This window comes from Pseudoliparis swirei, unplaced genomic scaffold, assembly GCF_029220125.1.
Source record: "Pseudoliparis swirei isolate HS2019 ecotype Mariana Trench unplaced genomic scaffold, NWPU_hadal_v1 hadal_25, whole genome shotgun sequence".
NCBI lineage: Eukaryota > Metazoa > Chordata > Actinopteri > Perciformes > Liparidae > Pseudoliparis > Pseudoliparis swirei.
This window is the reverse complement of record NW_026613261.1, coordinates 591,944-605,788: the sequence shown is the minus strand read 5'-3', so window position 1 is coordinate 605,788 and position 13,845 is coordinate 591,944. Positions and strand designations below refer to the sequence as shown.

Sequence of the window (13,845 nt, the reverse complement as noted above, 5' to 3'; positions counted from 1 at the left end):
CCCCTCCGCTCTATGTTAACTTTGGCCTGTGTGGTTCACGCTCATTGGTGTTTCCATGGTAACGGTAGGGCAGCGGACACATTACAGCATTTAACAGAGCAAGCATTACTCCAAACCAAGACTATAATGCTTGTGAGTCAAGTTTATTCACACAGATATTCAAGCTACTTTGCATAAAAATAAAAATAAAACATATTTTGCCGCAAAGTACGAATGTATTGAGCTTTCTGCACAACAGCGTCATCTGGATCTGGTGCGGCAGTGCCCCCCCTGCCCCTAATGGAGAAATGCCTCTGCATCCACCAATCAGCATTCAGCAGCATTTGAATCAGACTCTGATGACAAGTCGGTCGGCGGTTTCAATCCCCGTCATTCAAATCTGCTCTGGCCACGCCCCCCGCAGCTTTGAGTGTCAAACTTAGAATGTGTGTTTTTTAAACGTTAGTCGTGAGTATTTAATGTTAGAAAATGATGAAGCAGCTTTTATTAAACATCTCCAAAGAAGTGTGAGCGTGGAAAAAGAGACGACATCTCGGGTGGTGTGGTGAGGCGTCTGTGTGAAGTTCTTAAAGTGTTTATTTCCTGTACAGCATCGCACGCTGAATCTAAAATAAAAGCTTCAGCGGTGGCAGGAAGTCACTCAGGCGTCTGCTCTCCGCCACTTCCTCTTGTCTGTCACGTCTCCAACGTTCATCTGAATGCGATGGTTAAGATGAAAGAAAGTCCTGATCAACACTTGGATGTTCTGCCCCTGTAAATATGTATTTTAAAATAACACAAGACATTAGAATAAATTGATTTAGCCTTTTTTTTAACCTCCAGAGTTTGACCCGCCCTCGAACCACACACCCTGTGTGATGCAGATGCAGACCCTGACGGGGGCTTTCCTCTTCTCCCTGGAGACCCAGACCACCATCGGTTACGGTTTCCGCTGCATCACCGAGGAATGTCCGGCGGCCATCGTTCTCCTCATCGTCCAGCTCATCATCACCATGCTGATGGAGATCTTCATCACCGGTACCTTCCTCGCCAAGGTAGCCAACGCATACCGTGAGATACAGGGACTACATGTGTATACATAAACCCACATGGAGCCACATTTCTCAAGCACAGTAAAGCACAGGACTCTTGAGAAATGTTCCCCCCGGGCTTCAATAAAAGCAGAACTCATTTCTCCGCCCAGGTCGCTCGGCCGAAGAAGCGAGGCGAGACGGTGAAGTTCAGCCAGCATGCCGTGGTGTCGACCCACGAGGGACGACCCTGCCTGATGGTCCGGGTGGCCAACATGCGCAAGAGTCTCCTGCTTGGGTGTCAGGTCAGTGGACCCCGGAGACGGAGAGGGTGGATCACCAGACACCTCCCACCGCCTCCTAGTTTGTCTAAAGACTCTATTTCATATGTACATGAGCAATTTGTCAAAGTGTGTGCACATATTACCCCCCCACCCCCCTCTCCAGGTCAGTGGAAAACTGCTCCAGACATCTCTGACCAAGGAAGGCGAGACGGTCCGTCTGGACCAGAGGAATGTGCCGTTCCAAGTGGACATGTCCAGCGACAGCCCCTTCCTCATCCTGCCCCTCACCTTCTACCACATCATCGACGACGACAGCCCCCTGCGAGCCTGGGCAGCCAAGGGTAAGCGTGCCGGTGACACGGCGAGAGGTCAGAGGGCGATGAGATTCGGTGGGTGGGGCGAGTGGTCAGTCGGGCCGATGGCTAAATCTATTCACCGAGTGGGCGTATTGAGGCAGTTGAAGGGGAAATCAATGGACGCCTGCTTTCTGCTACCTACTGGACTTTTTTTGCGTGAAACCTATCGGATTCGTATTAATACAATCGGATGTAGACCGGTTCGCATACCAGTCCCGATCTTCCTCGTCGTGAACCACTATCCAAAGCGACTTACAATTATGTTACATTCATACACCGTGGACACAGCTTCAGGAAGCCATTCAGGGTTAAGTGTCTTGCTCAAGGACACATCGACTAGGGCGGGGATTAGTTTTATATATATAGTTTCCGCTGTAGGCCACACCTGAACATGTATACGGGTGAAACCTCTCAAGATCCGAACAACCCCCTCATAATGAAATGACTAGGTGGGCGACTGTGGGTCAGTGGGTAGCAGGTCCGTCTTTCAATCAGGGGGTTGGAGGTTTAATCCCCGCCCAAGTCGATGTGTCCTTGAGCAAGACACTTAACCCTAAATTGCTCCCTGTAGCTGCTATACGGTGTGTGAATGTAACAGGATTGTAAGTTGCTTTGGATAAAAGCGTCAGCTAAATGACGTGTCATGTAAAAATGACTCTACAGCACCACTTGAGGTCAAAAACTCCACAAATCCCTTTAAAATGTGGTATTTAGTGTAAATTCCTCTTTGTCTCTCACTTTCTTTCCCCACCACCTCTTCTTATGAAGTGTCCCATCTCCTTTACCTCCACCAGGCGGGGGCTGGACCGATCCAGAGTCGGCAGACTTCGAGCTGCTGGTGATCATGAGCGCCACGGTTGAGCCGACGTCTGCCACCTGTCAGGTCCGCACTTCCTACCTGCCGGACGAGATCCTCTGGGGCTACGAGTTCCCCCCCGTGGTCTCCCTCTCCCCGTCGGGCAAATACGTCGCGGACTTCACCTTCTTCGACAAAGTGGCCAAGACCAAGACCACGCCCGTCTTCAAACCGTCCGGCACCCCGCAGCAGGTGTACCAGAGCAACGGGGGCGGAGCCGTGTCGGAGGTCACCGATCCGGAGAAGATCCGCCTGGAGCAGAGCTACCGGGACAGGGGGAGCGGGGGAGGGGAGGAACGAGGCCGGGCGAGAGACGTTCGCATCAGCAACGTGTGAACGGGGAGCGCTCTGGAGAGAGGAGGGTGAAGGCAACGGGAGGAAACATCACATCCAGCTCGGACACTTGACTTTTTAGGACCGATTCGGACCTCTGGAAGATATCCAGGTAACACGAGACGACGCATGAAGGAAACATGGACGACTTCTGTTTGGTCAGCTGAACATGTGTCACACGCCTGCTGGGTTGATGCATGCTTTACACTGGTTTGACCCTATGAAGGCATAACACACTGCCTGACTGCAGCTATTACTTACATGTGAGTGCACACACACACACACACACACACACACTTTTACAACTAAAAAAATAACAGGTGGGATTATTTATTCGCACAGTAAAATAAACCATAACAACCACGAAAACTAAAATAAAAAGCTAAAGTAAACGTGAGCAGGGGCAGAGGACGGGAACCCCCGTTGTCTTGTTTGGGTTTTGAGGCTTTATGTCAAATCACAAGTAGAACAACTTGTGAGAGTCAATATGAGTGCCCCCCCCCCCTCAATGTCATAGACACATGAGCAAAGGGGGCAATTCATGTTTATACTCTTAAAAAAAATAAAAACCTAATGAGTGATGCTAAGCCAGTTTCTACAGAAGTCACAACATCCCCCTCACAACACTTTGGATATTTTTACATTTCTTGAAGGTCTCGAGTTAAAGACTCAAAAAAGAGACAATGATGTGTATTAAACACGCACCGTAAACGGTTAGGAAAAGCACTTTCTCTTCCACTGATGTGGAAACTACAACTGAATCAGAAGTTGAGAGCTGCTCCTCTACTGAGTCTTCTGATGGAGAGAAGTTACTTATTGTTCTGGTATGTGTGTCTGTTATGGACAGACAGTTAGCACTTTATGTAAGTACATGATGTACACTTGCACCTTTTATTTAGCTGCCTAACTTGGGACCTTACCATAGGGTTAGGGTTAGGGTTAGGTTGTTTCTGCTTCTTCACACTACTAAAAGCACTTACACACGTTGAATGTCATGGAATTAGCATGATATATATCTTATACTTCCCTCAAAGCGAATTGTGTTTTCAGTTTCTCTTTCTCAGTGGCTTTAAACAAGCTAAACACGTTCTCGTAGAAGCTCTCCTTTCTGTGTGAAGCGGGGCTTCTGTCTCGTGGGGCACAGAGTAGAATAATCGTGCAAATTATGGTGAAAGCATGACATTTAGTGGAGTTGTTCTCCAGAGGTATTTGGTCAAATCTGCCCGATTGGCCATACACAAATCCAAGATGGCGGCTATTTTTCAAGATGGCCGCCAATTAGTTCTCCAAAAATTAGTTTTCTTCATAAAACTGTTTGTATTTCCCCGATTTGAATGATCGTGGTCTCGATTTTTATGTTTCTAAGTAATATGGAGCTAAACATGCTCATTTATTAGACTTGTGACCAAAATGTTGCTACATTTTCAAAATTTTGAAAAATGTTGATGTTGAAAAATTGAATTCAGATGTGAAGTTGAAGAAATTGTTTGTTTTTTTAATCAACATTTTTCAAAATTTTGAAAATGTAGCAACACTTTGGTCACAAGTATAATAGATGAGCATGTTTAACTAATTTTTGAATACCCAATTGGCGACCATTTTGAAAAATAGCCGCCATTTTGGATTTTTGAATGGCCAATCGGGCAGATTTGACCAAACACCTCTGGAGAACAACAACAAAATGCTTGTATCTGCCCCACTCGTACGTCCGTATGATTATGAAGTTACTAACATTTAATTATTAACAACGAATGTTTTTTGTTTTTTGTTACTGTCGAGGCGACGAGGACACGAGGGTGTGAAAGTATTCTTGTAGGTCATGGATAACGATTTTATTCTGATGGAAACATGAGACAACGATGAATCAAGGAAGAGTCTGACGGATCTAAACATGTGGGAAAGTTGTTTCTATTTGTAACTTGTTTTAAAAAATGTAACATCAAGCTCTGGAATGGTGTTTAAAGTGCAGATGGAGATCCAATGAGACAAATCCCTCTCGTTTAATAAAGCTGATTTTGAGTTATTACAAAGGCAGCAGTTGGTTTCCTCGCTTGTTCAGAGCCGTCAGAGCTTAAGTACAAACGTAAGATGTTGTGTTTGTAGTGTGGTAAACCAGGGCGGATCCCCAAGCTCAGGGTAGGGGAGGTGGTAAACGGCGTTTACTTCTCGCCACATGGGCTTGTTCACACCTGCAGCCCACTGGGAGCTCGTCTGGGGGTGGAGAAGACCTTTGACCCAATCCTGGGTCGCTTCTACCGGGGTAAAGAGGGCGGTCCAGAATTACTGCGAAAGCTGCCAGGAGACAGTCCCTAAGGTACCCTATCAGAATCCTTTGATCCCATTACCCTTGAATCAATGTTCCCTTCCAGAGAGTGGCCATGAAGACACCGACTCGACTTCGCAATAGGTCCTACTAGGTCCTACTAGGTCCTAGTAGAAGTCGATCAGGGGGCTTCGTTACCCAGAGGCCGTCCCATTACGCTCCCCAAGTGCTTAGGCAGTTGCCAGAGGATTATTCCTCCTCTTTAGTCGAGTCGACGTTGTAAAATAGGTCCTAACTGGTCAGGGAAGCTGCTTCATGTCTCGGGTCATGAAGGAGATGTGGAAGGTGAACCTCAGTGTACCGCCCACAGACGGATGGCCTTGTAGAACGTTTCCATAAGACCTTAAAACAAATGCTGACAGACTATTGATTGATGTGGATGGGAAAAACTGGGACCAACTAACCCCCTTATTTTTGTATTTCAATCAGGGAAGTTCCTTAAGCTTCCACAGGGTTTTTGCCATTTGAGTTGCTGTATGGACGGAGACCCAGGGGCCCGCTGGATCTGGATAAAGAAGCCTGGGAACAACAGCCATCACCCCACCGCTCTATGATAGAGTGTGTTGACCAGATTTAAGAGAGGATGCAGGGAGCACGGAACGCTCAAGCCCGAATCAACAACCGGAAAGCTCAAGTCCGGGAGTTCCGGCACGGTGAGTTTGTCCTGGTCCTGTTTGCAATGGCCAAAGGCAAGTTTGTGGCCAAGTGGCATCGGCCCTATGGAGTGATGGAAAAGGTGAGCGAGGTCAACTATAAGGTGAGACAAACCGGGAGAGGGAAATCATGTCAATGGCAAATGGCATTCAAGATCCTGTCCCTTCACAGACACCTCGAGGCCCCCAGTTGGGTCCGGCCCACAGACAAGACATGGCGCAACTGACCAGTCAGTTCAAGGATGTGTTTTCTGACCTACCTTGACGCACCGATGAGATCCAACATGACATAATCACCGAGCCAGGAAAGAAGGTGAGGCTTCGGTCCTATCGCATGCCAGAGGCCAAAAGGGAGATCTTAAAGGAAAACGTGAGAAATTCGTTGGAAATAAGGGTTATTGTGGAATCACATAGTGCCTTTCGTCGACCACCAGATGCCTCAGGATCGGGGGTTGGAACTGTGCTGTCCCAGGTTAGGAGAGGGAAGGAACGCCCGGTGACCTTTTTAAAGCCGTACATTGATAAAAACACAAAATGAACTATTCGAGCGTAGAGAAGGAATATCTGAGGGCAGACAGAGGAGCGCAGGGGGCGGATCCCCAAACTCAGGTTGGCGGCGGTGGTAAAGGGCGTCTACTTCCATCAGCAGGTGCTGCAGCCAATCGGCGTGAGGCATTGGTTGACCTGCAGTCCATCAGCTGATTGGAGGGAGCGGATCTTCTCAGAGCTCGGGAGGCAGCAGGCATACTGGGCAGGAGACTATGAGGACCTTTGGACCCTGAACCCTGGACCTCTGGACCTCCACCGGGACAAATCTTTTGTTGAGTTTGACCCCATTCCCTTTACACTAACCTACTTATTAAAGGACACTTTTTGTTAAATAATTTCTGTCTCAGTCTCCTGCTTTATGCCTGAATCTTGGCTCCACCCCCCCCCCCCCCCCCCAACACCCATTTTTGGTTTTGAATAAATTTAGACGCTCTGGAACTTCTGTTACTTTCATAACTCTTCTCAGTTTGCGGTTCTGAAAAACTTCCCCAAAAAGTGCCTCTGACTTCCTCATGCAGCACATTCTGCAGAATGAGGTCGTGGGTCACGCTTCTCTTTGCCGTTTCTCTGCTGCAATCATGTGAAGCACGAGGTAAGGTTATATTCATATATCACATTAGATTTATTATTTACTGTGTGTATATATTTTTGGTTGTTGTTCGTCTTCATTTGTTCTGGAGGTCACAGCTTGTACACAGTGGCACTAACAGAAGTTAGATGACAAACTTTATGGAGCTATTTTTTAACCTAAAATTCTCAGCGAAGTTGCTCATTGTCAGTTGTTTCTATCGTGATGCTCATGACATCTTTTATTGAAATGCATTGACAGTTACAGTATGTCAGTTATTCAGCTTCCCTTCACGCAGCAATAGAGGCGTGTCCTCTGTTTTCAGAATGGAAATAAAATGTAATACGTTGTGTTAAAAAGTAGGGCTGTGAAACGATTAACATTTTTAATCGGGTTAATCACAGGTTTTTGTGGATTAATCATGATTAATCACATATTACCGATATTCTCGTTATATTTTGTGAGAACATAGAGATTTATGACAAAAGACGGATATATACATTTATACATTCTTCTATACAATGGTGCTGCAACTCAGCAGTTATTTAGCAGTTTTCTTCCATATGGAACATTAATACATCTTCATCCTAAACAGAATGTTTAACCCTCCTGTTACCTTTCGGGTCAATTTGACCCCATTCAATGTTTAATGTCGGTGTTCTTTGGGGTCAATTTGACCCCAGGCTGTTTTTCACTGTGTCAAACATATCAGAAATATCAACTTTTTATTTATTTAAAGGGCTATTTAGGTAGTCACCAAACAAACATAAAGTACCTCACACTTAAACTTGGGAAGCAATATTAATTCTAATAATTTTCTGGAGGTTTTAATTGCTGGGGTCAAATTGACCTCGATGGTAAAATATGTTAGTACATGTAAAGGTAACAGGAGGGTTAAACAGAGCATTTTCTCTTGTTTGTCAACCATTAACTCCACCATGATACAATCTAAAGGCCTCTAGTCTTCCTCTAGCAGCTGCTGAGGCAAACTGACTGTGTGGGTTTTCTTCATGAACTGGGCCGTGATGAAAGGGACGGCGGGGACACCGCTGCAAAGCTGAAACCTCACCGGCCCGGACAGGTGGACAGATTGACAAGTGACTTTTTTTGCTCGGTCCCGATGCGCGCGCACGGAGCTCTGTGGCGCGCGAGACGGAGATCGATAAGTGTTAACGCAACGCGAAGAGACAGAAATGACATGCTGCTGTGGAGATACGATCAACAACAGACGTTTAGTTTAATAAAAGAACAAAGACGTGCTATAGAGAACATGTCAGGGGGCGGGCCAATCTCTTTAATGTCATGCGATCTACCGACACTACGCCGCGATCGACTGGCAGGTCGCGATCGACGTGTTGAGACCCTGATCTACAGGAAGTAAAAGTCGTAACAAGGTTTCCGGAGGTGAACCTGCGGAAGGATCATTACCGATGAACAGACCGTCTGCAGGAGAGCGGACAGAGTTCAGATTGAAGTGGTGTATTGGAAGCTCATTTTGCAAGTGACTTTTTTTTCGTCCCGACGACCAACAACAGACGGATTGGAAGCTCATTCTGCGCATCTGTTAAATGCGTAAAAAAAACAAAACTAGTTAAACCTGTAATTGAATTAACTGAGTTAACGCGTTATTTTTCACAGCACTATTAAAAAGCAAATGTTACTCTGGGAGGTTTTCACCTGGTAAACTCCTCTTTCGTGAGGAGACCTGACGGGTTCAGAGACCACGATGAGCTGGAGGAGTTTGACATTCAGTAATAATCATGTGTTGTTTTGTGTGTCTGCTGCTTCTACAGAGAGCAGAGTGACTGATGTGGTGATGCAGGAGGGAAAAGATCTGATCCTGGAGGTTCATGATGAAGTTCCTGAGGATTTCGACTCTCTTTACTGGAGATTGAACAACACGGTCAGTCTAGTAGGATTTTTACCTGGTAAAAAAACAAAAACATCTTCTAACTTTACTGGAAGGATTGAGTTTCCTGGGAACAGATTCTCTGTGAAACTGAAGAATCTCCAGCTGGCAGACAGCGGAGTTTATACTGCAAGAGTGTTCACGTTTGATGGAGACCAACGTCTAGATGAATACGAGGTCACAGTTCAAGGTGAGTTCACCTTTCAGACTCAGGTGTTGAGTCTCTGCCGTGTTTCATAAACTCCCCCCCCCCCCCCCTTCAGCTCCAGTGTCTCCAGTTAAGCTCTCCGTGGTCTCCAGAAGCTCCGCCTCCTGTAACCTCACCGTGAGCTGCAGCACAACACGTGACTCTCACATCATCAGCAGCACTTTCACATGCGCCGACGGGGCCTGCGGTCAGGAGGGAGGAGGCCGGTCGGAGGTCACGACCCCCGGCGCTTCTCTCCGGCTCTACCTGTTGAACGGCTCCATCGTCTGTCACCATAGCAACCAGGTTCACTGGACCCAGGCCTCTGAAGGGATCCGACACGTCTGCTCCCAATACGCCGGTGAGCCCGACAGACGGCTTCCTGATGATGGAGCACAGAGACCTTTGACCCCTTGAAGTTCATGGCCTTGTTACGCTGTGCATTACATGTTAGTTACACATTGTTGAGTCTTTGTGGCGTTGCTTCTTCAGCAGCACTTCTCCTGATTGTTATTAATCAACTCATGTTGATCTTTTCATGAAACTTGTGTGTTTTAATGGATTTAAAGTAGTGCTGTGAAAAATAACGCGTTAACTCAGTTAATTCAATTACAGGTTTAACTAGTTTTTTTTTTTAACGCATTTAACGCATGCGCAGAATGAGCTTCCAATCCGTCTGTTGTTGGTCGTCGAGACGAAACAAAAGTCACTTGCAAAATGAGCTTCCAATCCACCACTTCAACCTGAACTCTGTCCGCTCTCATGCAGACGGTCTGTTCATCGGTAATGATCCTTCCGCAGGTTCACCTCCGGAAACCTTGTTACGACTTTTACTTCCTGTAGATCAGGGTCTCAACACGTCGATCGCGACCTGCCAGTCGATCGCGGCGTAGTGTCGGTAGATCGCATGACATTAAAGAGATTGGCCCGCCCCCTGACATGTTCTCTATAGCACGTCTTTGTTCTTTTATTAAACTAAACGTCTGTTGTTGATCGATCTCCTCAGCAGCATGTCATTTCTGTCTCTTCGCATTGCGTTAACACTTATCGATCTCCGTCTCGCCGCCACAGAGCTCCGTGCGCGCGCATCGGGACCGAGCAAAAAAAGTCACTTGTCAATCTGTCCACCTGTCCGGGCCGGTGAGGTTTCAGCTTTGCAGCGGTGTCCCCGCCGTCCCTTTCATCACGGCCCAGTTCATGAAGAAAACCCACACAGTCAGTTTGCCTCAGCAGCTGCTAGAGGAAGACTAGAGGCCTTTAGATTGTATCATGGTGGAGTTCATGGTTGACAAACAAGAGAAAAATGCTCTGTTTAACCCTCCTGTTACCTTTACATTTACTCACATATTTTACCCTCGGGGTCAATTTGACCCCAGCAATTAAAACCTCCAGAAAATTATTAGAATTAATATTGTTTCCCAAGTTTAAGTGTGAGGTACTTTATGTTTGTTTGTTGACCTAACTATCCCTTTAAATAAATAAAAAAGTTGATATTTCTTATATGTTTGACACAGTGAAAAACAGCCTGGGGTCAAATTGACCCCAAAGAACACCGACATTAAACATTGAATGGGGTCAAATTGACCCGAAAGGTAACAGGAGGTTAAACATTCTGTTTAGGATGAAGATGTATTAATGTTCCATATGGAAGAAAACTGCTAAATAACTGCTGAGTTGCAGCACCATTGTATAGAAGAATGTATAAATGTATATATCCGTCTTTTGTCATAAATCTCTATGTTCTCACAAAATATACCGAGAATATCGGTAATATGTGATTAATCATGATTAATCCACAAAAACCTGTGATTAATCCGATTAAAATTTTTAATCGTTTCACAGCCCTAATTTAAAGTCATGTTCATACTTTTTTTTAAATTAATTGACTTTTATCCAAAATGAACGTGATGATTTCTCACTACAAATCCTGTTCCCAAGACATGTGAGCAGATCCTGGCAAACTCAGCACTTTACTTTATTGTACCCCTGTATATTTAGTATTTTGTATTATTATTTAGTTTTTTTGTATTGTGTTTTGTGTTTTTTAAATATTTATTTTGTGCACCGCTGCTGTGATTTGTAAAATGTCCCCTCTGCAGGACGAATGAATGAATCTCATCTCATCATAACATGTGTACCATCAGAACTGCACCGTGTGATTCTCACGGACTCTGATTCGTCTCTTGTGATGTTCCTCAGCCGGTAGCCGGGTCCATGGGACTGCGGCTGGCATCTCGGTCCTCCTCCTCCTCCTCCTCTTCCTCCTGCTCGGCCTGTTTCTTTATTGTCGAAAGAGAAAGAACTGTAAGTAAACACTTGAACACGAGCAACATCTGCAGCTTTAAATCACCCTATACTGCCAAGTAAAGCAACGACACCGTGCGCATGTGAGGGAATCCACAACGGATCAGTTACCAGACAACAAGTCTGTAACTTAAAGCTGTTATATTTAACATAAAACATACAATAAGTAACGCTACCTTTTTTTAAAGGGCTGTTTTTTATATTTGTATTTGATCTGCAGATAAAAGACAAAGCGTCGTCGGTACTGTTTACGACATTCCTCTGGTAAGTTTCTTTTTTTTTTACATTACTCTCCAGATAGTCAGCTCAGATGTAATACTCAGAATTCTTTAAGAGGAAGATGCAAAACTTTGCATTTATATGGGCGGCTGGCTCCTTTACCACGTTATAAAAAATAGCACCATTAAAAATCAAAGTGTATACATTTTAAAACGGCACATGATTTATTCTGCAGGCGCCAACCAGACCCCGACTTCAGGACCCGAGTCCAACAGACGAGGCTTCAGGTCTTTCTCCCACCTCCACCTACAGCTTGGTGGGAGCTCACACTGGACCCCTGGACCCCCGCGAGGCCCGAGGCCCGGCTCGGGTGGAGAGCCCGTACGCTCGGGTGGAGAAGACCCCCCGCTCCGTCAACAATTAACCAGCAATTTGTATTCCACACGCTGCAAATCCTAAATTGTACGGTTATAATTAAGTGTCCTGTTTGGATGGAAGGAAACAGGAAAACAAGTGTGAAGGCTTGAAAAAGTTGTATTTTTCTATTTGTATAATATTAGGGCTGTCAATCGATTAAATTAGTTTTACTAATTAATCGCACATTTTGAAATTAATTAATCGCGATTAAAAGTTTGTTTTCCTTCTTTTTAAAGACCAAACTTCACACAGAGCTGTGTTTTCAAAGAGGCTCCTACCTATAAAGTGCCAGCGAGGTATTTAATATTGTGGATGATAAATTGTTTCTTCAGTGAAACATCAGATTAGTAAAAAAAAAGAAGTATATTGAGACCCCATTGGTCCTGTCATCTTTACCACTGAACAGCAGAACCAGTGGCCTTGGTGACTGACTGACATTCACATATGTCACGTTAACCCTCTGGAGGCTGGGGGCATTTTATACATTTTATAAAAAATGTAAATTCACCTTTTAAAGGCGTTTGCATGTGACACACCCCCACGTGTTCTACATCAAACATTCCAGAACAATCTCATCTCTATTCAATGAGGCTCAGTTGTCCTGGTGCCGTGTCCTCTGGTTCTCTGACTGACAGGCTGCTCAAGAGCCTCACATGTGTGGTGGGAGGTCCTTTGTGATTTACTGAGTGTTCATTGGTTGTATTTTTCCCAAAATGTTGACAGACAAACGGATTGACCAATCACGGTGAAGGTTTCGTGTGACGAGTTCTTTCCGCGCCGCGTCCCCCGACACGTCGCCCCTCCGTTCCTCTGTGTATCAGAGGGGGAGACGGAGGAAGGAGGAGCAGGAGGAAACCCGACTGATTCATTCAAGATTTCAAGATTCAAGATTCAAGATGTTTTATTTGTCACATACACACACAGGGTGTGCAGTGAAATGAAGGTGGCAATGCTCAGCAGGAATGTGCAAGGGCAACAAGTACACACTATTTACAAATAAAAAACACAATATTTACAGTAAGTGTGTGTGTGTGTGTGTGTGCCTAAGAGGGGCAGTTGTGTGGGTCTATGTGGGGGTCCTGGTGAGGTCGGAGTTCACAGTCCTGATGGCCTGAGGAAAGAAACTCCGTCTCAGTCTCTCTGTTCTTGCAGCGTGACTACGGAGGCGCCTGCCTGACCGCAGCAGCTGAAACAGTCTGTTGTTGGGGTGGTGAGGATCCTTCATGATCCTGCCGGCTCTGGTTCTGCACCTCCTGGTGTACAAGTCCTGCAGGGTGGGAGTGTAGTTCCAATAGTGCGCTCAGCCGAACGCACTACTCTCTGCAGAGCCTTCCTGTCCTGAGCGGAGCAGTTGCCAAACCAGGCTGTGATGCTTCCTGTCAGGACGCTCTCTACAGCTCCAGAGTAGAAGGACTGAAGGATCCTCTGGGAAACTTTAAATTTCCTCAGCTGCCTGAGGTGGTAGAGGCGCTGCCTTGCCTTTCTCACCAGAGTGTCTGTGTTTGTTGACCATGTCAGATCCTCGGTGATGTGGACTCCCAGGTATTTATACCCGCTCACCCTCTCCACAGTAGTCCCGTTAATCCCCAGTGGTGAGTACGTCCTCTGTTGTTGTACCTTCCTAAAGTCCACAATCAGCTCCTTAGTTTTGGTGACATTCATGATGAGGCTGTTGTCCTGGCACCAGAGTGACAGATCAGCAACTTCCTCCAGGTAGGCCTTCTCGTCGTTGTCGGAGATCAGGCCCACCACCACTGTGTCATCCGCAAACTTGATGATGGTGTTGGTCTGAACCTGGCCACACAGTCATGTGTGTACAGGGAGTACAGTAGGGGGATGAGGACGCAACCCTGGGGGGATCCTGTGTTCAGGGTGAG

General features: G+C 46.0%; 2 protein-coding genes across 9 annotated transcripts in view; both read left to right on the top strand.

Moving 5' to 3' along the window:
- The window catches only part of LOC130190959 (ATP-sensitive inward rectifier potassium channel 10), a 12,248-nt gene extending 5,607 nt beyond the window's left edge, over positions 1–6,641 (top strand). For 3 of the 4 annotated variants that reach the window (XM_056410620.1, XM_056410619.1, XM_056410618.1), the window contains 4 exons: positions 823–1,034; positions 1,184–1,315; positions 1,458–1,635; positions 2,445–4,873. In XM_056410620.1, the coding sequence (XP_056266595.1) occupies positions 823–1,034; positions 1,184–1,315; positions 1,458–1,635; positions 2,445–2,842 (920 nt within the window). In that variant the 3' untranslated portion in view covers positions 2,843–4,873. Of the gene's footprint in view, positions 1–822; positions 1,035–1,183; positions 1,316–1,457; positions 1,636–2,444; positions 4,874–5,591 lie in introns of those variants that run through there. The other variant, XR_008831089.1, reaches the window with a different exon arrangement.
- A 209-nt stretch (positions 6,642–6,850) lies between these two features.
- On the top strand, positions 6,851–12,985 carry LOC130190964 (SLAM family member 7-like). Of its 5 annotated transcripts, XR_008831091.1 has the most exons (8): positions 6,851–6,956; positions 8,726–9,031; positions 9,105–9,389; positions 11,228–11,332; positions 11,553–11,596; positions 11,787–12,013; positions 12,205–12,264; positions 12,692–12,985. XR_008831091.1 is itself a non-coding variant. In XM_056410629.1 (7 exons), the coding sequence occupies exons 1-6, from the start codon at positions 6,896–6,898 to the stop codon at positions 11,973–11,975; spliced, it is 990 nt and encodes a 329-aa protein (XP_056266604.1). In that variant the 5' UTR covers positions 6,851–6,895; the 3' UTR covers positions 11,976–12,013; positions 12,692–12,985. The 5 variants fall into 5 exon arrangements, 3 of the variants coding, with proteins under 3 accessions (XP_056266604.1, XP_056266603.1, XP_056266602.1); XR_008831090.1 differs by having other exon boundaries at positions 11,787–12,264; XM_056410629.1 differs by lacking the exon at positions 12,205–12,264.
- The last annotated feature ends 860 nt before the right edge of the window (positions 12,986–13,845 follow it).